General features: G+C 38.4%; 1 protein-coding gene across 1 annotated transcript in view; it reads right to left on the bottom strand.

The window, feature by feature from the left end:
* Positions 1-24,093, bottom strand: part of cdh13 (cadherin 13, H-cadherin (heart)) — a 421,723-nt gene that overhangs the window by 307,907 nt on the left and 89,723 nt on the right. Inside the window, exon 2 of the mRNA XM_053500544.1 lies at positions 14,441-14,561. Coding sequence (XP_053356519.1) covers positions 14,441-14,561 — 121 coding nt within the window. The remainder of the gene's footprint in view (positions 1-14,440; positions 14,562-24,093) is intronic.

Consider the following 24,093-nt stretch of genomic DNA (forward strand, 5'->3'; position numbering starts at 1 on the left):
CAGCTTGTACGTATATGTTTACTTGAAGTATATTTAGTACTTGTTTTTCTCAATTGTTACAGTGCGGATAAAGTAAACATTAGGTGACCTAAGCCTTTCAGAAAAGTATAAAGTATAAGAATGTTTTACCTAAAATAATCTTCCAAACATCTTTCAGTATAGTACAGTGAATAGTAGAAAATCATCTAAAATGTTAATGCCATGGGGTCTAACTAAAAGACATTAAACAATGGAAGAATCCAAAGGTGAAAGCAGCTGCGGAAGCAAAAAAATACTTCAAACAGCCAACAAGCCTTCAAGATAGATGCTTACACAGACGTGTTATTGACTTTATTGGAGGTGAAAACTGACAAGCTTTGCATAAAATTCAAGGGGATAGTAAGTTCACACTTGTAGAGGAAAGTGAGCCAGTTCATTCCAGCACAGAGGATACATTTATTTTGGATCTCAGCCATGTTATTGGGTAAGAGGGTGGGGATCCTCACTGGTAGAGCCAGTAGTGACAGACACAGTTCAAAAAAGGCCAGAAGTGTTCTTTTGCCAAACAAAGCTGATAGTGCACACAGGTCACATCTTAAACAAGAAATCGAAAAAGTAGAAGTGCAGTTTCATCTGGCAGAGCAACAAATCGCCCTTGACCAACTATAGCAAACCAAAGCCAGACCTGAGATCCTCCTTCTCCAGCAAAAAAATTAAGATGGATTACCTGATACTGGATAGCAAGCCATAGGATTTCCAAATTTAGATCATTCTAATCCAAATTCAAAATTTTAAACAACTCCCCACTTGTACTGATTGACTGGTCTAATCACAGGTCTTTGCTGTTCTCTTCTGTACCGATGTGTTTTCATCTTCCGCCTCCTAGTTCACTGGTTAATATTTTGGATCCTGAATGACAATTGCTCAGAATCATGCCGGGCATCCTGTACAAATTGTAGATAAATTAAATGCTACCTAATCGAGATCACAGAGTTTTATGGTAACTGGTACTGGTAAGTACATCAGATCACTACAGTACATTGTATCATAGACATACAGTATCAGCTGATCAGGCATTAACTTAAATGTCACTCTGACTGACATCATACTAGCAATCATATACTAATTTAGAAACTGTCATAAATTGGCAATGCAATCCACATCACTTATCTCTCACTCACCTGCCTGTTTAACGCAACAGTGTCATGTTAACCCCTTATTTTCCTTTTTTTCAGTATACAGTACATTGTTGTGTTATCTACTGTTTGTGATTCCTGGCTGTTGACTTTGTGATTTTACTCTTTGCTTAAAATTTTATTATCGTGCATTGCTCTGTTTAGCCGCTCTCTGTTTTTGACTAGGCGTCTGAGTGCTAATTTAAATTGTTAATAAATGTCTCACAAATTATATGCTTCTTTCTTCAATTAATTAAATTGTCTCAGAAAAAAAATTTCCATTATCATTTCTATTTTCCTTTAAAACTATATTTAAAATAAGCACTTCACATTACTCTAACTGTGGACCTTAAAATAGCATATTTTACAAGAACTGATTATTATAGTAAAAAAAAAATCTATTTCTTATTTTTAATGACTTAAGTCAACCACCAATTATCAATGTCTTCTAGATACACATGTACACAGATGTAATCTAAACACAAATATTTTATGCAAAACCTGACCTATAAACATTGTTTCTTAGAGATTGACATACACATACCTTTCACATTGCAGGTCATGGGCTCAACTCAACAGGATGTCAGTTATTTTGTGTCTTTTGCCAAAATGCACCCAAAGTAATTTAATACACTCTTCCTAGGGGATTTAAATGATCACCACTAAATCAGGCCTATGTGATCTAAGGACATTTCGGATGCAAAATTGTCGAGGGATATTTGATATCTCAAACAGGTCAGCTTTGATGATGCCTTAAACGTATGCCGGAAAGTGGTTAATAACTTTCTGTGGGACATTATTGAGTGACATCTTGTTTAGTGACATCACATTGAGTGACATCATAGTGTGATCCTTTTTTCCAGCATCTGGGGCTTTTTGGTGGTCTAAACACAAAATTCCCCCCTTTTTAAAAGTATGTCATAATGGTATTGGGATATCCTTATTAAATGCATGTGCCCGCTGTCTTTCTGGTGCGCCCGGGTGGTGACGGCACAGGGTGCTTGGGCCCGCTCATCGTTGCTTGCAACTATATTTCTCATGCTTGTAACATAATGTTAAAATCTTGACGGTGTAAAATAATATTTCACACGAACAGAGGCACATACACAGTTTGGGCAAAGGAATTGCAACTGTAGAAACCACGGCATATCTATATAAATAAAGGTGTGAGTGTAAAAGTGTCTCATTGTCTTGCACAACCTTGGGCAGACGTATCTTTCACGTGTCCCACTCTAAACATTAACACGTTCCGTGCTGCCATGTTTTCAAGTGATTTCAACTATAATTGTAAAGCTTCCCTGTTTTACAACTGTTATTCAAATTAATGACCAAACCTTGAATACAGAGCGCTCATTAAAATGGATAAGTTTAGCTTTGACCTTTCGGGCAGAAGAGATTTTGCCAATTCCTTTCTGATAAGCTCAGAGTGTGCATTAATTTAAGGAGTCGAATTTCGGACACATGAGGGCATTAATTCCGACAGTTTGGGTATGCATGGTAAATGCTACTCTTTAAATTCTTCTTCTAAGCAGCAATTAAATAGATCATGTCACTAATTGATGAACACGCCTGGGCGAAAGCACTGTTTAAAATTAAGCATGGTTGGTTATTTTCTCCTGCAGTGTTTTGAATAGATTTCATAGCAGGTGTATTCTGATTTGAAATGTAAATTCCTTCTGGAAGTAGGTTAGTAAGTTGGGTACGGTGCTTCGAGGAAATGTCCCACTGAAGTAATTTTAATGTAAGTCTAGCTGCTTCCTTTTGTACAGCTTATTTTGCATTTTACTGTCTAGGGCCTGGGTGTCTAATCTTGCTCATTTATGTCCAATCGTATCATTTCTAGGTAATATTGGACACCTCTAGGCCAACATATTCATATTAGTTCCCTAACCATATTTCCTCAAGTTTATGTGAATTATACTTTTTTTCTGTACAGCAACAAAACTATTAGTGCGTATAGCTACTGAATAGAGTATATAGCTACAGCACATACTATTAGCGGGTAGTGCGTAGTGCTATGACCCATGTGGTCCGATGTTTTTAGTAGTTGTTTATTTTCTCCTTTCTTTCCAATTCCAATACACCTGACTCAAAAAGTTCGGTATGTTTGTGTAATGTGAACACATGTCGTACCATGGACAGGCACAGACCAGCGTCCATGCTTGTGACCTCCTTTTCAAGTAGACCCATGCATGGTACACTGTTCTGTTCCCAGTATGGAGTACTTGGGCACCACCAATTAAATATGAAAGCCAAGCATAGTTTAGAGTGCAGCGTCATCAACTTGACCATCATCAACCCAGTCTCTTCCCGCATAAAGTAATAAGGCACGCAAGAGGGTTGCTATGGGGATTTTTCCCAAAATATTAGGCATACCACAAAGATTGACTTACTTGTACTTTCCTTCTCTTTGTGTTTTTAGGCCGTTCACAAACCAACTAGCTTCATACTGACACCTGCTGTATTGGAGAGTGTAAATGAATCACTGTACTCTGGTATGGAACAATATAGCCAGTGTGGTTTAATTCTGACTTCGGGTCTGTGTGCATGGAGTTTGCATGTTCTCCTCGTGCTTGGTGGGTTTCCTCTCCAGTTTTCTCCCACAGCCCAAACACCTGCAGATTAGGCTATTTGGCATTTCCAAATTGCCTGTAGTGGGTGAATAAGCATGTGAGTGTGTACAGTATGTGCCCTTCGATGGATTGGCACCCTGTGGAGGGTGAACCCTGTCTTCTGCCCTCAGTCTCCTGGGATAAGCTCCAGTTTTCAGACATTTCCCACCCATTTGCAGGCAAACAAAACAAGGAGAAATAAAGCATTTTCACTACCAACGTATAAAACTAGCCTAGCCTTTTGTAGTTCTCTTTCTCAAAAAAAAGGCAGGAGCATGGATTTAGATCCATACTACATGCTGTTAACAGCTAACCACTACCTAGAAGTCTTTAGCTCTTATAAAACAGACTGCCAAAAACTGAATTTCTTTGGTACAATCTGAATACTCCTTAAAATGCCTAGCCTGAAGATAGATCCTGATTCAGCTTGCAATACCAGCTAAAATTTGAACTTGAACAAGCTCAAGTTCATGTGCCTAAGTTCTTTAAGATGTCTTGATAAACAAGCGGTAAATAACTTTTTAAACTAGAAACATTTACAGCTTCAGGATCTGAAGTTAAGTCACAGAAAATCAATTCACTCTTGAAGCCAATCCAACACTGAACTACCCCATATTAATGAAGCAGTCCAATACACCCACGGAAAACTTTGGGAATAGCTCTCAGAATATTTCTATCATACATAAAAAGAAATTCACTTGATGTGAGCTGCAATTAGTGAAATCTTGCTGTTCACAGGTGCTCTGTGAAGCGCAGAGATAGGAGGAGCTGGTAGAGGGTCTAGGCAAATTCCGTCGGTTGTTTAAGCATGAAAAAATACAAAAAAAAATATTTCTCATTCTTACTTAACCGTTTTTGTTGGGTATATGCCCACTGGAGACCTTTCCAGAGACTGGAGAGGGAATTTTGCATAATAGGTGCCTCACATGTTAAACGAAAGTGTTTCCAAATTCTCCATTAAAGTCTAAACTCCTCTTTCAATGTATTACTCACTGACTCTGTGAACACTCCACCACTGTCCGTTATTCAAGTACAAGTTAAAAGACTGTCAAGGAAAGACCATCGGGACCATGTAAGATGATACAGATGGTTCTCTCTTTTATAAACACATTACCCATAAAACGCACATGCAAAATACCCATTATTATGTAGTCTCTGTCTACTACTGCCATTAGTAAGTCTTCTCCAGCAGCATGTTATCTGAGTTCCCATGGCACTGCGGTCCAATTGTGAGACAGCTTAAAGCTGCAGTGGAGATATGGTGTCTTTCTTTCACTTCCTCACACAGGTCTCAAGATCTGCTGATCATTCCCCTCTTTATTTAAAGGAAGTATGGATCTTTGCATCATATCCAAGCCTTTGTAATTACTGTCATTTATCAAGTGTGTGCATGATTTATAGTCAATTAAAGCTGGCCCAAAAAGGCCCAGTGCAGCCTGTTGTGTGTTCAAAGAGTGATTAATTTAACATTGTTATGTCTAAGAGAGTGCCTAGATATGGAACTTTGTCCACAGCTAAGACAGGAAAGCTCTTCTAAACACTTTGATTTAGACCTGGGGCTTCATTTATAAAACATCTAAATCTTCTGCTGTGGTTAGTGCTGTTGCCTCATACCTCCAGGGTTTAGGGTTAAAATCTTGCCTTTACACAGTGTACATGGACTTTTTAAGTTCTCCTCAAGTTCTCCTTGTGCTTGGAGAATTCCCTGTAAACTGGTTTTCTCCTACAGTCCAAAGTAATGGCAATAGTGTATAAATTGGGTGCTTGTGCCCCGTGAGATGCACCCCATTCAGGGTGTATACCAACTTGTGCCCTAAATTTTCTGGAATTGGCTTATATTGGTTTTGTATTAAAAGTAATGTAAAAAATAGGATTTGGAGAATCTAAAAATCTAAACATTATGTGGCTATACACTGGATTCTAATGCAAAATTTTTTTTTAGTCTGTCATGTGTGATTGAATTATTTAATTGTTGATTCAGTTAAGTAAATAGAAGGTTACTTTTAGGGATTTTTTTCTATTTTTATTTTAAGCATTCCCTGAATAAAAATGCTATTGTGAATAACTAGTATCATGTGGGCTGTGCTATGCTGTGCCCTGCTTTTCACTGCAAATTATTCTGAAGGCTGCCAGGGGCAAGACAATACATATTCAAGGAGAATTCAAGTCTGCATCCCAAAAAGCACAGTATGCACTAAGCAGTTTATCTAATAATACTAATGGTACTGTAAAATTTGGGATTAGTTTTTTTTTTTTTTTTTTTTTTTTTTTGGTAAGGTTTTTAATTTTAAACTATTATGCATGAGGTACTACATGTCCACCAACCACAAATTTGGTGCAGCACCTGATGGCTTTCATCATGTCTGCTGCTTTCATAGAAGGCAGATAAGGTGTGCTTAGATCCTTTGACTCTCAATTTGTTCCGAGTGGTGCACTTATTCTGAGCAGTCTTGATGCTGCTCAGTGCCATCAGATCATCATACCTACTTTGTGTGGAGCTTATGCAGCTTTGCTGCTCTGTACATCCATGTCACAGTGTTCACAGCAACTAGTTTCCAGCACTAGCTTGACTGAGCTTTTAGAGACTCAGCAAAGATGTTTTAATAGACAATACACTGGTCTCTGCACCTCAGATTATTTTTATCCTATTTGTGTGCTTGGAGTATCTTTGGGCCAGGGTTTTTACACCAACAGAAGTCTAACTTCAAAATGTCTACAGCAGCTCAGCTCGGTTTCTGATTCCTAGCAAGCCAAGATACAAGGAATAGAAGATAAGATGTACTCAGAGAGACATATATTTTATATTTAATATAGTAAGGTAGATGAACAAATGGTCATAAAAACAGATGAAAATAATTATCTTTTTATCCAATATTTATATCATTTCCTTGTTTTTTTCCCCAGTTATTCTTCTTCTTCTTATTATTATTATTATTATTATCATTAAACAATCATTGGTACGAGCATCTCCCCCTATAATTTTGACGTCATGTTTTTATCAGTATTATGTTACATTAGCTTGACTTGCAAATGTCACTAGAAGTGCTGACAACATTATTAACTGCTGACAATATAAACCAAGCAAATCCAAGAAAAACCCCACTGGCGTTCCCCACTGTGTCTGAACTTACTCCAAAATGGCATGATTTGTTTTATTGAGCATGAAAAAAAAAATTAGTCCATTTACAGCCACTAAAACAGCTACTGTATTCTATTAAATAGCAAAGGCCTGGAGGTTCCTTCACTCTTTCAAAAGCATTTATGGTGATGAATATGTATCACAATGACTCATCATTTCCATGCTTGTGTGTGCATTTGTTCATATTTCCAAAGTCTCCAAAATCAATCTAAAACAGATGATAAAATGTCTACTGTTAATCAAATTGATTGAAAGATATTAGGCTGCACCAGACACTACATGCTTTGATATAATGACAATCAGGTGTGATATACAGGTGTCAAGGAGAGCCATAAGGAGTCTTCTTCAACTTAATGCAATTAATAAGAAATGGGCTGAATGTCAGACAAGGTCAAACCATCTGCAGTCCTCTGTGCTTTCACTATTGAAATGTGGGTGTAATCATGCTTATATTTTACAACAGGCAAAAAAAAAATTTTTTTTTACACTTAGATGGTATACATTTACATTTTTATTCACAAATAATTTTCAAAAGGCTTGTATAGATCTGATTTTGTATGATGCAACATTGAGGAAAAAGCAGTAAATGAGGCTGTATGATTTCATTTGCAGAACAGGAACGAGCAGAAGTGTACTGCATAACACACGAGCTACAATAATATGCATCATTTAAATTCTAAATAGTGTCCTAATTTTACATGTTGTTCCTAAAAGCTGCTTAAGCTAATGTATTCGCAATTTAGCAAAACTACAGAGCTGGAACAACTAGGGCGGTTACTTTATTTAAGAGAGGGAGCTCAATATAAGGTTTTGTGCAAAAGTTTTGAGCCACCCCTAATTTCTTCACATTATGCTTCCAAAGAGCCTGACTTTCTTGGATTTTAATGTTGTCCTGAGGAATAGTTCTCCAGGCTTCCTCAGGGACTTTTTTGGCTGTCATTTTTGGCAAGTTTTTTACTCTTATCTTCAGCCCAGTCCCTGTACCTGACCAGTTTCAGAGGAATGTGCCACACAGTGACTTATAAATCATTATATCATAAAAAAAATAACTTAGGCATACACCTGTGAGAAACAGGTGCAAATGATGACAGATGATCAGTCTGGTAATTTTTATATTGGTGTTGCTGGCTGCCGAGTGGCTGGAACAGATGAGAGGGGAAATGAGGCTGCTGCTGCCGAAACTGTCAAATCAACTGTCAAATCAACTGTTCCCACAAACAGTTTTGTACCTTAGCCTTCAATAACGAAAGTGGACTCCATCTTAACTTAAACACCTTTCCTATACTGAACTTCCAGCTGCCTAACAAGCAGTATGACTGCAGATCACTTCCTGCTATCAGTTATCACCCAAATGAAGATGGGTTCCCTGTTAAGTCTGGTTCCTTTCAAGGTTTCTTCCTATTGCCATCGCAGCGATTTTTTTTTCTCACCCTCGGCGGTTAATTATAAGACAACCTTATAATTAAGATTTATACAAATTTACTCACACTTCTTAAACTCATTTTACATAATTCTTATGATTCTTTAAAGTTAAATTGCGATAATGACTACTGTTAAAAGCGCTATATAAATATAATTGAATTAGATTAATATGAAGAAACGAGGGATGGCTCAAGACTTTCGCACAACACTTAAAGTATACCTGCCTGCATTTTGTTGGTGAGATTTTATTCTGAATGAAAAGACTGTAGTTAGTCACATGTCAGATTTACTGTCCAATTTCTGAACTCCCTGAACTTTGCTTTTCCCATTTTCCTGAGATAGAGGAGCACAAATGTCCATCTGTGAGCATCTGGTGCATATCCATATTTCTCTGTTGGGGAGAAAATGTCCATGCGAAATTGAAGCAAGTGTCGAATTAGTGGTTGGCGGTTTGAAGGGATGACAGGATCAATCTCATTGGCTTTTCATAAAATTGCATTCAATTTTCTCGTCCTCATTAAAGTGTGAGGAAGAGGTATACCTGTATCCGGCAGAAACACGTAGGCTGAAAACTATCACACCTCGATGAACTGCCCTGCCACGCATGGATTGGGAAGGCTGCCACTTTATTTGATTTACATTTTAGTAATATAAAAAAAAGACCTATTTGAGGGAACATTGCATCTCTGTTACTGCTTGCACTTATTAAGAAGGTTAAATGGGAAGAACTTTATTCCTCATTTGGACTGCACAATCTGGTTGGCTGACGTGAAAGTAATCATGTTTTAATTTAGTTCTATTCCCCGGTGTGTGTTGGCTTACATGGAGGTTTTCGAAGGAGAAAAAAAAGAAATCGGCTTCAAGCGGTGTGGATGTGGACTTGGCACTATTTTAGTCTACATATACTCTGTGTATGCTGCTCACAAACTCAGGGGTGACACAAGGTCATGGCTTGACAGAGAGAAAAGATAACCTGATCAGCATTTATAAGGACTACAGCTTGATTCACCTGTGCACATGCTTGCTTATTATTCATGAAATCAGATCTGGACATATGGAAATAACAATATTTGGCAAGCTATCAGGCTGTATATACCGTATGCTCCATGGCTTTGGGTAAGGGAGCTTCCGTATGCTAACAAAGGACAGACTATGCAAAAGGAATTGAAAGTGTGCAAACACTGTTGCTGTACTGTCCACTGTTATTCCAATATATTCTTCATCTTTGGTTGTTTCTACAAGTACAATAAATTAATATCTGTAACCCAGGACACCCTGTCCAGCAAAGTCATCCTCCTCCTAACCACTTCCATCTCCATAATTATAGCACAGGCCTGGCCCAGGAAAAAGAGAGGAGCAACTTTGAACATTTACATAAATCTGCATGCATCAAGTAACCACTTGTGACATCAGGAATGTGTTTCCAGCAAGACTTAATGGTAATTCATGAGGTGGGAACATTCCCATTGCGGATATGAAACACTTTTCCCCCACATTAATCCATGCAAAATCCATAGAAAAGTGTAATATATGAATCCTGGCTATTTGATATGATGACCTTGAGGAGGACTGTGGTGTTTCTGCATGTGTGCGTGTGTGTGTGTGTGATGATGCACAGTAAAGCAGATCTCTGCTATGTCTCAATGTATATGGATCACAGAGCTGTTGTGCAAGATGGCAAAACAATGGTATAAAAACACCATCAAATAAACAGTATGCATTTCCCACTAATGGTGAGTTCTTGATTCTGTTTAGATACTGATTATTACCAGCAGTAGCACCGTCCATGTCTATATTGCTGAGCCTGTTCTAATACCCGACTGTATCTGTTGTGACATGTTCTTCAATTAATGAAACTTTGAACCATCTGAGAATTGATGTAAAATAATAATCAACCTCATGGTCGTAACAGTAACTCCACTTAATGTCAGTCCTCAGTACAATATCAACTGTTGATTTCATTCATTTATTACATTTTTATATAATTATAGCAGAAGCATTTCTCGTATACATTATATAAAATAAATTGAATTGAATATATTATCATTGCGGAGGCACGATGGCTTAGTGGTTAGGTCGTCTTGCACCTCTAGGATCAGCTTGGTGGTTTTCCCCCTGGTGCTTCGGTTTTTCTCCCACAGTCCAAAGACATGCGGGTTCGGTTAACTGGAGTTCCCAAATTCCCAGAGTGTGTGAGTGAGTGGTATATGTGTGCACTTAGATGGATTGAATAAAGCAGTATAGACGGTGAGTGGGTGGGTGGGTGGGTGGGTTGAGTGAGTGAGTGAGTGAGTGAGTGAGTGAGTATTATCAGTGAGTGAGTGAGTATTATCAGTGCTCTTTGTATTGGTTCAGCACTGACCTCTTCAGTTATTTGAAACCGCAGTGAGGTTACAGCACTAGAGTACAAACTATGTAATTTGAGTCATCCAAAATCAGACACGTTCTTGGCAACTACACTGTATAAACAAAATTATGTAGACACACCTAATTAAAAACCTATGTGTTTGGAAAAATGCTTATTCCAAAGACAGTTTTTGATGTTTTCCACTGGAACATTATTGTGGGGATTTGTGCTCAATCAGCCCCAAGAGCATTTGTGAGGTCATGCACTGATGTCGGGATCATTCAGTTATATAGTTCATGCCAAAAGTGTTCTGTGGGGGTGAGGCCAGGGCTATTTGCAGGCTACTTGAGTTCCTCCAAACCAACCTGCCAAACTATGTCTTTACAAATCTCATTTTGTTCACTTCTAAGCATTGTGATGCAGTAAAAGGTTCGGGACCTTTAGTTCCAACAAAGGCTGCAGCATACAAAGGACATTCTGGCAACATTTTAAGACTGGCCTGGATGTTGGTATGAAAGGCCAGAGCACAGAGTCACGCACTATACGGTGCCCTAAGGGGTTCGCCTATCACATCATGGTGGTGCTGGTGCTTGAAGCCGCCAATCTTCTAATCAATTGTCCAGAGCCTTAAGCACTGAGTCATCATTGCCCATTACTGCCCATTATGTGATAGCATACATACATTTAAATAAGCAATTATGACATTTTAGTCCATTTAGAACTAAAGCAGTTAAAATCAGCAGTCAAAACAAATGCTTAGTTCAATTACTTGAAATCACCAAACAAATCAATAATACACTATGCACACAAGCACCCATATAAAAGAAGATGTTTGGCTGACAGTGGAAAGCCATTCTTCTCTACCTTATTGCGCAACCTGTTGACATGGCTGTGAATTTTTCTGTAAAGGAGACAGAAATTCTGGCAGGAAAGCTGGTCTCCCACTGGGAAACCAATCCGATGCCAGCAAGACATTACCACAGATCCCAAAGGAGCTTAAAATGTTCCTGTAGACATTACAGTGAATCTCAGAGGAGCTGCAGCCCACTGAGTTGTGACAACTCTGACATACAAACTGTTCCACAGTGGGGAGCGGGTAGTGTGGCTTCGCCGGGAGGGAGCCATTGCGGGCTGACCAGTTAAATCATGCTCAACTCATTTCTGAAGTATTATTTACTTCAATTAATTTACAGCCCGACTAGACTTGGCTTCGTTTTTCTTTTTCGATTGCACTAATTGGTGCACTAGGCATTTCCTTGTTTTTAAAATCTCCTGTTTGTACATAATCATTTGTTTCATTTACATGCAATCAGCACTAATTACTCTTTCATTAGCTTTTCTTCTCACTTTGCCTTACAGGTTGGATTTATTCAATCATGAAGCATGTGGTGACACCATAAGACTAGTTATTAAAAATTTGTCATGAAGGTATGTAAGGCATGGAAAATCTGAAAGCACTGGGGCAGGTGTTAAACTTCACATGCAGTACTGACAGATATGTCTGATTCCCAGGGGATTTTGTCAAAGAGAAGGAAATTCCCTTCAGCAGATGCTGCGTGAGAATCCATGTAAGCCTTTGTAAACATCAGAAAAATCAAAAGGAGTAATTTAGAGTGCCAGAATATTTGTGGAGGGTTTTTTTGCAGCACAGAAAGACATGTATTATAATAGATGCAGGGTAAAAAATCAGCCTACACAGTCACCTTTCGCTTAGACCCTAGAGAAACAAACAGTCAAACACAAGCTGTGTTTAAACGCAGCCGAATAATCTGTTAATAACCCAATCAGAATAAAAAGCATGCAGTTATGCACTTCTATCAGAATATTTAAAGGCCAATACAAATGAAATTTCTATCCAAATAAACAAGGTGAGATAATGTTGTAGTAATAATAATACATTCAGAAAAAGTATTTAAGTAACTATTGAAATCGCCTAAAGTGTCTGATTACTTTTACTATTGGAATTTGTGTGCATCTGTGTTCTGTGCATGCATGTTTGGGATACAATCTAATTCTAGTGCAAAAAAATGTCCTTTAAAAAAAAACAAAAAAAAAAACACCCACATAATGTTTAACAAAATTGCCCACGCTTCCTTAGGATGGATGTGGGGGATTGCATACTCTCTCTTCCCTGTCAGTCACAGCAACACTTGCAAATCGTTGGCATCTGTTGCCCACATGTGAGGAAAAGTGCAGTTACCAATTTCCACAGAGTGAGTTACAGCATGAAGAGCATTTTAAAAAGACGCGGTTGGTTTGGTTTCACGTCTATCAGAGGACAAACGTGTAAGCTGGTTGGAATTTGTGATATGATGGGGAAGAGCTGGCTGATGGATGCGAATTAGCAGGTGATTAAATTAACAACATACTGTAAGCAGTATGATTCGATTTGTTATTTGTTATTTATTAAAAGAAATATGATGTCCAAAGTTATGTAAGCTAGTGACTCAGCAAGCTAAGTTAACCTAAGTGTTATACTCACCTATTCATATTTATTTAATTTGACAAACATCAGGACTCCCAATTAAAAACTCATTTCACCAGCTGGGCGTGTAGACTGGTTATATATTATTCTTAATGATTTCGGAGCAAACAGAAGAATGAACTTTTTTGTAAGACTGCAGTACAGTATACAGTATATTCACAGTATTATAAACGATCTGTGGTTTATTCTGTGGTTTTCCAAGGAGAGGAGGGTTTCCTTTTATCCACTGACTTTTTGATTTTATCTAATACTGTTCGCCGTATCTTAGTAGTCTAAACTGTAAAATCTCTCTCCTATAGATTTCACTTAAATATTTTAATTTTTTTTCGATTTTCTCCCTAATTTAGTCGTGGCCAATTCCTCCCCGTCACCAGGGGGCTCCCACATTAAGTCCAAAGACTATCATGTGTTTCCTCCGAACCGCGTGACGCCAGCCGACCGCATCTTTTCGAACTGCTTGCGCAAGCTCACAGACGCCCCTGAGCTCGGCCAATCAGCTCTCTCTCTCTAGGCCTCCGGCTGTGAGAGGAAACCGCATCACCCGGGGATCGAACCAGCGATCTTCGGATGATGGGGCTTTACCCCTGCGCCAGCCGAAGGCCTTTCACTTTGATTCTTAAAAATACAGAACAAATATCGTTCCATATTTTACGGAACGATTCTGTTTTTTACAGGCCAGATGGCAACCCTATCCCTATCACAAAGACGTGTCCTTGCTAGTTCACCCTTTCAAAGTTATTAGACTATTCATTCCACACATGAATAACTGTAAATCAGATTACGAGTAACATGTATATGAATGCAGATTGTGTACAATGTTCATATGGAAATCCTTGATCGAAATGAATGAGCCAAATCGCTGCTTTTAAACATACAGTAGCCACTATACTAATCATCATAGAAATTCAATCCCACGAATTTTAACGAGGGACAATTTAATCCAAACCGGAACTTTTCTCAGGATTCTACAGAATAACAAGATCTCTATATAATCTCCAGCTACACTAATGCTTGGATACTATCAAGGTAGAAAGTTTTCTTTCGCATTTGTGTAGCCTCCGAGCCTCCTCGGCTAGGATCATAATTCGCAGACGTACTGTACGGCCTTCTTTAAAGCTTTGCACTATTGGCGGTTTACCACAGCCTCATCGTTGTACTGCGCTTGAAGTCTTTTGTACAGTAAATGTCGCTTATTTTTTTCGGTTCACAAATTCATCACAAATCCTGGTTCGTCTTGAACGCCCCTCATAACAAACTCCATGATCCAAATGCATTCCCTACCTTGCAGGAGAGGTTGACCTTTCAGGAACCCTCCATTATACTCCACATGGTACTTTTTCACCTGAAAGCCAGGTGAGCATGCTGCTTCCTCTGCCTCTTCTCGAGCTGCAGCGCACACAATCTGGGGAAGAAACAGCAGAATATATGAATACTTTTATGCAGTCCCAGTCGTATCAGTTGCATTGCTGCTAGTGATTATCGTCCACACATGCTAATTAGCCCTAGAATAACTTATGCAAGAAATCAATTCTGTAATTTATCTCCTCAGCTTAATTTCAAACTGTAGGCTGATCATATTCACAGGGGCTTTTTAATGAGTTATTCTCATGGTAAATTAAGCACATAGACAGCATTTTCTTCCACAAATCACTGTATGTCTTTATAGTCTACCTAATTCATGTGCTGAGTGAGAAGAAGAAGTATGCACCTCACTGAAGAATGTTCCTGGAATCTATTAATGATCTGTGCAATTTACATCTTATTTTGCAATGCAATTTAAGGCTTACCGTAAATGCTTTCTCCACGTAATAATATAAGACTTAAACTAACAATTGGTGGGTCATTGTAGGCTGTTGTAATTAAAATTAATCACCAAGTTCATTTTCTCCGCTCCTCACAATGCACTGCAGCTTTTAAAGAAAGTAAGAACATTGGCTTTCTACAGAAAACTGAATGGATCAATTAAAGTAATTTGTGGTTGTCTTCTTCTCAGCAAAGTGGTATTGCCTATTAAAAGATAAAGGTAATCATTTGGTTTTTAAATGCCATATAACTTCACAGGGAATAACTTCACTCGGGCTTTGTGCTCAAAGTCAGGATAAAGCTTGGAAGTTGAGCTTGTCAGAGGGTTTGTGAGAACCCTGCAGGCATGGTGAACATATCTGTCCATCTTACTGTCACTCCCTCTTTTGCTCCTGCTACCATTATTACTCTTTCACACCTATTTTTGTCTTCCATCAATCACCGATTTTAGACCGGAAGAAGCACAAATTTGTTCTGACAATAATACAAGCATGGCTGCATATAAGCATCTAGGAACCATTACTCTCTTTGAAGCCTGGTTCAAAGAATTGCACAAACGACAACCTTGGATTGGAAATGGATTTTGAAAGCTGTTAATTTTTTTTACAATATAAATAAATCTGGTACGGAGTTTTTCCAGGAGCACTTGAACACCACATCTGCAGCCGAGCTACCAATTTATTTCTACCATGTAGGCAGGTCTAAAATAGTAATATATATTAAAAAAGAAAAAGAAAAAAAAAAGAGAAAATCTATGTAGACTAACGATGTAAGATGTATATTATAATGATGATGATGTATTATTAATAAAGCTACCTAAGTACACAGAAATTGTGTACATTTAAATATTAAATTTGGATACAAATTTAAAATGTAAGTGAATAAAATATTCTTTTCTTGAAGTATTAAGTCAAATCTTCAAGCAATTAAGAGATCAATCTGGTCTGTCATAATGCTAGCTTGATTTGCGAAAATTCTGAATGGAAAATGCAGTGGAGGTAGAGTGGCTCATGTGGGCAGCCAGCTGTCAGATTCATGCACATTACCAGGCTGGCTCATGCACAGCTGGTGTGCCTCACTCTTAATTAGTAGAAGCATATGGGAGGAAGTTAGAGAAATAGTAGAGAAGAGTGTGGCTGGACAGTTTCAAAAGAGACCATCCTGGACAGACACAACTAGTGGTTTTCCGCATAGAAAAAAAACATGAAGCATGATTTTGTATCCCTATTCAAATCTAAACCCAGCATCCCTATCCCATCATCTGTATTATCACGTAACGATTCCTGGAAAAGTTTCTCTGGAGGGTATCTGTTTGCAGTAGTAATAATCATCAGAAGTAAAATATTACTTATTTAAATATAAGATATACATACCACCACCACATGACTTCCTCCTGTAAAGGGTTACTGGGGGGGGTTGTCCCAGGAGACTTTGGGCATGTGGCGGGGTACACCCTAGATGGCCCGCCAGTCTATTGCATGGCACACAATGGGCAATTTGGAAATGCCTATCATCCATCTCTTTGGACTATGGAAGGAAAGCATTTAAACACTGGGAAAACATGCAAACCCCATGCACACAGACCCAAGTTGGGTTGAAAGAGTCGGAATGACGACCCTGGAGGTGCAAGGTGACAGTGCTAACCACTAAGCCACCGTGCCACCTAGGAGGAACTGGCTATGATGAAATCAAAGTGAAAATTTAAGGGAAAAAAATTAAAGGGGATACTTTAAAATGCAAACTGTGTTAGACTCCAACAAATGAAAGAAATGCACAAGTTTACATGCTTGAATTTCAAATGTCATGTTAACAATGCCCTTGGTAGTGTATATGGCACTTCTATGGTACAGTGCAGTGAATAAAAAGTAAGTGGGACATGCAAAATCATGTGGGATTCAGCCTTGTATATTTATGAGAAATGTAAAATTAAGCCAAGAACCAAGGACAAGAGCATAAATACAACAAATCTGAACATATAAACCTTAAGTTAAAACAATAAAGGACAATTGAAAAGATTGTCAGTCGCTCCTGTAGAGTGCTGATCAGGACGAAAGGTGAAACTAACTGTGGGACATAGGAACAATGAGGACATTTCAGATTTGAAAATTACAGTGTTTTCTGAGCCCAGCTTCACTTCCCAGTGTTAAACCCTAAGGTCAGGTAAGTTTCCATGTACTACATATGACTATTATTTGAGTGTTAGTATGTCTCAGTGTATCATTTATTTATCTTGAGCATTTTATTCAGTTATTCTAATCGGCATGCTCAAGATAACTGCATTTAGACATTCAGACACTAATGGTGAATTAGCATACCTAATTAACATGATGGCATGTTTTAGCGGTGAAAAGTACCAGGAAAACTTAGAGGAAATGCACAAAGCCACAGTTAGGACATGAGAAACTCCAAACAGAGAGTAACTTAAACTCAGGATCAATCAATAGACCTTGTAGTGGTGATACTGCAACACCGCATGCTGCTTCACCAGCAGTATAATCAGCTCTATCAAAATACAGCTCTGTGATTTATCACGTTTTTTTGTCTAACAAATGGACAAAATCTGAGACCTGCAAGAAATGAAAAGACCTAGTATAGACTATTATGACTCATAAATGCAAACAATAATCAGCCATAACATTAAAACCACCCATTTTTTAGGTTTCCCTTGTGCCACAAGGCTTGGCAGGACCTATGGGGATGTGCTGTGGTACCTGGCACCAGGATGTTGGCATCAGATCCCTTGGGTGCTGAGGGTTGGGACTTCGATGGATTGGATTTTTTTTGTTTGGGGAATTTCATGGAAGCTTGATCGGATTGGGATCTGGGAGTCTACAGGGCAGGTCAATGGCCTCGGGCTCTTAGCTGCGCACCGGGTGGTCGGATGTCTTTCTCTTGTGGCCAGCATTGACCTTTTTTCACAATTTGTGCTGCACTAACTTTTGTATGGGAGTTGTGTGTGTGTGTGTGTGTGAGAGAGAGAGAGAGAGAGAGAGAGAGAAATACAGAGAGAATAAAAGGACCTTCGTTTTATCTTAGGCAAACAAGCATTGTTATTTACATTAATTAGTGAAGGACAGTAATCATTATTAAACATGAGAAGAGTTAATGGAAAAAACAAAGCAAACCTAAGCAGAAAGCAACAGATAACACCACGCTGACATAAGTTTACTCTGTAATGAATGATGTATTTATTCTTTTAATGAGAAGACAAAAATATCTTTCACCAGGAAACAATTTGAGAAATATGTGAGAGAACACTATGTGAAGAATAAAACACTTTGATACGTGCAGTTACAGCAAATTACTCAGTAGTGGGGTAGTGTGATATGGCCCATGCGAAATGGGGATGTACTGTAGTTGATTAGTACACCTGACCCCAATCATCTAAACATTTTACTCCTGATAAATGAGAATAATTTATATACCACTAATCTATCGCTTTTTTCCTTAAAGTGGGCGTGGCCATATGTGTCACTCAACACCGCAGTTTATCGTATATAAACTGAATATGCATAAAGCAGGCCACTGCATGCCTTCCCTCCAAAAAAAGGGAAACATACTATGAAAACTGAACCGTACTAAACCCTAAAAATAACCGGCGATAATAAAAAGCTGTAATGTAAAGCTCCACTATGAGACAAGACACCGCTCTTTTAAGCAAACATATCCACAGCAGTCTGAGGTGAGGGTTCGTACATTAAATACCTGAACTGAGAAACTGGTATGACAAAGCAACCAGAGTCCTTACATTCATTTACGGCCCAGCAGCATGCAAAGAAAAAATTATAGGCTAGTGAGTGGTGGCAGCGGGAGTCTGTGTGGGCAGCGTGTGGGCAGCGGCTCCTGCGTGCCTCCTCGAATGGCTCATCAGCACCTCCCAGCTCTCATTGGCACAGCGACAGATGGGTATCTATCGGGTAACCCATCGGCTGGACGGCTTTTCCCGCCTTTACCTCTTTGGCGGCAAGGTCACAAAATCCGGCTCTGTTTGAGAATGCAAGTGCCGCAGGAGCTCCAGCAGTCTGCTCACGGCTATCCTCAGTGCGGCGATCAAAGGGCGCCATTTGCACCTTTCAAGTCCCTGGGGTGCATAACATCAAGCCTCTCGCATGCCACTTATCGCGTTATGCGTCTCCCGCACAACTCTTTCCTGTAGATCCACGTATCTCAAGATCTTGTTTTTTTTAGTGTGGGCAGAAGCCCGAGATCCATTAACAAGGATTAATCACCAGCCGTGCCCTTCCCGTGGCACCGTCTCTTCAACCACATGCAGAAGGTAAGTTCACCTACCTAGTGAAGCTCTGGAGTGAGCGAGGAGCAGTTACCATCACCTCTTTTTTTTCATCTTTTGGAGATCATGACACCCTGCCAGAAAATGTACGGACTAATTACAACACATTTGTACTCTGTTAATTATTATCCTTAAATTAGGTTTAGCATCCACCATACATGGTCGTGAGATACTTAAGAAACAATAACGCTAAAACAAGAACCTTGACATTAACCTGTGGTTTGAATTACAACCAACGCCCAACACTGTTGAACTGGAACCTAATTAACACCATCTGACTGATCAAGAATTCAACAACACTATAAACTGTTTTAAATACAGACAGCAACACCTCTACAGAAACGAGCCCTCGAGTCATAGAAAGAAAAAGAGTAAGACTCGTTGGCAGAGAGCAGAAGCAGTAGTACTGAGAGACGAGTGTGAAAAAGTCTAGGTTCACATATTGATGCACAGAACCAGAGACCCAGAGAGCTACGTGCACTTGTTTGAAGTGTCAGAAGAAAGGAGAGTACACATGCATTGTAAAGGCCTGCCTTCTTCTCAGCTCAGAGCATACTCCTGGGGAGAATAGCATCCAGACAGAGGGAACCTCCTACATTTAGCATCCAACCCCTGCCATGTAGCTTCTCTCCAGCAAACACACACACATGCACACACATATTTTTCTGCCTTTATTTCTCTACACACAGTAACTGAATGTATTTAAAAGTTGGTGACCGTATCATTGCCTTGAATCCGAATGCAGTTGACTTCATTAGTTTGTAATAATTCAGCTCAGTGTGAGATCTATATTAAGCACAGTCAAGGAGACTGGTACTGACAGACTAACTAAAGGGACAGAAGTGAGAAAATTGCAAAATGCCCCCCACCGTCCTACACAGATACATTTTAATTCTCTTTTACAAGCTGCCTTTGATTCAGGCATGCCCTTACAACTGGAACCAAAGGCTTAAGAGGCAGAAGGGTACACAGAGAAAATTGGCTAGTTAACCAGTTTGAGTGAGTGGGAATGAGACAATAACAAGGCAGCAGAGAAATAAAAGAAAAACAAATAACTGCGCAGAGGCAAGGATGAAGGAATGCCAGCTATCCAGGAGAAATAAGAGAGGATATTGTGCTTTACAAGGCTCATCTAAGATATATAGGCGGGTTATGAGATTTATCAGCTTCTACTGAGAGACTGGTGTCTTGTCTTTGTTTCACAGAGGGGAATTTGAGTTCAATTTCATTCACAGTTTGAACTGATATCATAATATAAATGAGGTGTGCATATTAAAACATTGTTAAAACGTGACCTGTCTACTAGGGCAATTAAGTTGCTAACTGGAAGTGTAGGAGCCAATGTACTGTAGTCTGTCAATAATTTGTATTATAAGAGTTTGCTTTGTGTGTTGATTTGCATGTAATAACGTAAAGTATAATTTTCTTTAAATTTTCCATATGTAAATATGTGTGTATTTTGTATACACTGTAAACCCTAATGCTCAAAGTAATTAAAGATATTAACGAGTCCTGTTAACTTAAATAAGTACAATTAGTTCAATAATAGACCTTAATGAGTATTTAGAACTTTTTGGTATTTATCAGTTTGTAAAAAAATTATCAGTTTGGTATTTATCAGTTTTCTTCAAGTTAGCTGAAGAAATTTGATATTTTAAGTATCTGTAAGTACTTAAGTAACAGTAACTGTCACCTTAAAGTTCCACCAACTTAAAACTTTTCAAACTAGCGATTTTGTGTCTGACATCATCAGGGCAATAGGGCACTGGTGGCTCGGTGGTAGGTGTTTCGCCAGCCATGCGAAAAGCCGGGGTTTGATTCCCAACAACTGGATGAAGTGCCTGTCCCAAGCCCAGATAAAATGGGAGGGTTGTGTCAGGAAGGGCATCTGGTGTAAAACCTGTGCCAAGCTTGTGTGCGGACCAGATTGTCTGCTGTAGCGACTCATTGCAGGGAGCAGCCGAAAGACCAACAACAATTTGTTTGATTTGCTACAACAACAAAAAAAGATTATTGCTATTAAATAGTATTGAGTTTTGAGTGTTTGAGTTTTTAAATAGTATTTTTTTTTTATTTTGCCAACTTATTCGGGTTTACAGTGTATATATATTCAGTATTACTTCTGTTTTTGGTATACGATTTCTGTTCCTTGATTGTCATGTAAGAGTGAGGTGGTGCGGGCAGGAAACAAGGGAGAAACAATTTTATTACCATCTTATTTTTTTGTGTTTAAATGTTTGAGGAAGCACGAGTTTAGGGATTTTAAAAATGTGATATCATAGGATACAGGAACCAACTGGTGTTTAACATTTTCGTGTGATTAAACTTGCATTTGTTTAACAAATTTTCGACTGTCTTCTGTGACTAGTAAGAATCCATTTTCCTTCCGTTCTAAGTTAATTCCGGACTTTGCGTCTACAGGAAGCATTCATTCAACATGCACCTCAAAAGTCATAAGGATAATTTATAAGGAAATCGGTTCTGGATTCGAACTCTCCATGTCTGGGCCCTTATTTCTTTCACCCTTGTAAACCCCCAGGATTAAAAACACCCATCACATGCTTCTTATCTAAGGCAGCATGAAGTAAAGAGCTATCATGTCTACAGAGCTGTAATCCTACTCTGTCACAATCTGCCTAAATGTCTTGTTAGACGCTCCGACCTTAATCCTACTGTAGGAGGATAAAAGTAGGAAAGAAAAAAAAAGTTGCACAGGGGGAAACCCTGAGAGTGCTAGCTCTGAAGTTACTGCAGCTAATGTGCTCTGTCTTAATTAGAGAAATGTCAGGAGTATAAAAGGAAGACAAGCTTTTAAGTATAAAAGTCACTTAGTGATGAAGGGAAGACAGTCAGACTGTGGAACTGTAACTTTAAAATGATGTCAAGTTGTCAGACATATGGTCAAAGGAGTACACGGTGTGATTGGGGCTGAGTAAGCTACTGTACAGTACAGACGGACAGCAGAGGGGAAAAAAATATATTATGGAAAAGTTTTACTGTCACAGGCATTTAGTTGGCATGGTTTAAGTCAACTTGTCCTGTAAGATAGCACAATCACTACATTCACCATATTTCAACCCAATCCATGAACTATAAGAGATTTTAGACATAAAACCACTAACTAATATCATTTCCTTTAGAAGAATCATGCTCATGCATTTAATACAGTTCAAAAACTACTGTTTACCAAAATGCATGTTGTTTTTTTCCATTTAATTTGTCGCTTTTATGTGTCCATCTGTGTTTCTTAAGATCTTGCGTTTTAACAATCATTAATTGTGTAACACATTTTTAAGATATCTTGCATGCTAAGCCCAAATTTATCGCCCTTTAAGCCAGTGAGTTTTTTTTCACCCCACACTGATATTTCCTCATCTGTCACTCAGGCGATCACTATGAGTCAGTGAATCTTAGAGTAATGACTGTGAGTTGCTCCCTTTTGTTTGGCTGATTATTCGAGTCAGTGAGTCCCATTCAGGCTCATTGGGTCTGAGATGGAAGTTTTCAGTTTTTCACTCCATGTTATAGCACTCTGTATTAGAGCGGATTATATATGCTCTTTTTTTTTTAACCAAAGATGACGATATTTTTAGGCACATTTTTTTCATGAACCGTAATTTTACTGCAATGGTATAAGTTAATTAACCCACCAATTGTTTACACATAACCGTAATTTAAGTCACATTTAATTTTGAGGTGTAGTGAATTAGTGGCGTGAGTATAAATATCAACATACAGTCAATTTTCCATTATATTATTCCAAGAAATACACTAATTGTTTTACAATAATAAGACATTATTGTCAAACCTTAATGAAATAATATTTTATTTGGACTTCAAGTAGTGGGAAAATGCTTATGCAAATCTAATATCTGCCCTTCAGTGGAATTAATTTGCACACACTCTTGAAATTATTGTCAGATATAGTACAGTACATCACAATGTGGGTGGTACATTAATCTACTTTTAAAGACACAACCCACTAGATTTTTAGACACATACAAAGGAAACTTATAATTACCTTATAATAACTCATAATTAAATTATTTAATAAATTAAATAAGTTATTTATAAGTTAAACTATAAGTTATTTATATATGTTGCATTGCAGTTTACTTTAAAGGTGTAGCAATTAATGTAACAAAAAGACAAGTAAATATATATAATAAAAAACATAAAACAAATTATTCGGAGTTCAATATGCAAGAAGCCTGGTGGTCTCATGGGGGTTAAAGTCATTAAAGTCAAGGTAAAATAGCAAAAAAAAATCAGTGGTAAAATTCAGGTGACAAAAAGTGTGGACCTAACAGAATAAGTGCGCTGTAAGCTATGGCATTCACATTGAAGGCCCAGGTAGGTGTCTTGGCCAGGAGCGCCATTAAGGGACTGACTTCATTGATGAAGGCCGAAAGCTCCTTGACAGAGTCTGGTGTAAATGTCAGCTCCACAAGAAATCAATAAGGCAATATAAGTTCAGAGAAAATCCAGCTGGCTGACAGTATACCACCTAAGGTGTGTGCTGTGTGTGAAAGCGCCAAGACATCCAGGTTCACTGGAAGACAGAAAGGTATAAATAATCGAAAGAGCAAAGGTTTGTGTATACACATGCTACTTAGGACGCATAGACATTATTACCAATTTGCGCTTCGCAAAAAACTGTTTTTGCCGAGTGATCACCCTTTCTTGAGTGGATAATCTTACTCAGATACAGTCATTTCTAGCAAAGAATTGTACCCTAGAATGACTTTTCCATAATAACCAGGAAGTGTGGATTGCGGTGATATACTGGAAGCTGTTTTACTATGATGGTTTATAACTGCAATCATTAGAACTATGATCA

Source organism: Clarias gariepinus, chromosome 7 (genome assembly GCF_024256425.1).
Source record: "Clarias gariepinus isolate MV-2021 ecotype Netherlands chromosome 7, CGAR_prim_01v2, whole genome shotgun sequence".
NCBI classification, from domain to species: Eukaryota; Metazoa; Chordata; class Actinopteri; order Siluriformes; family Clariidae; genus Clarias; species Clarias gariepinus.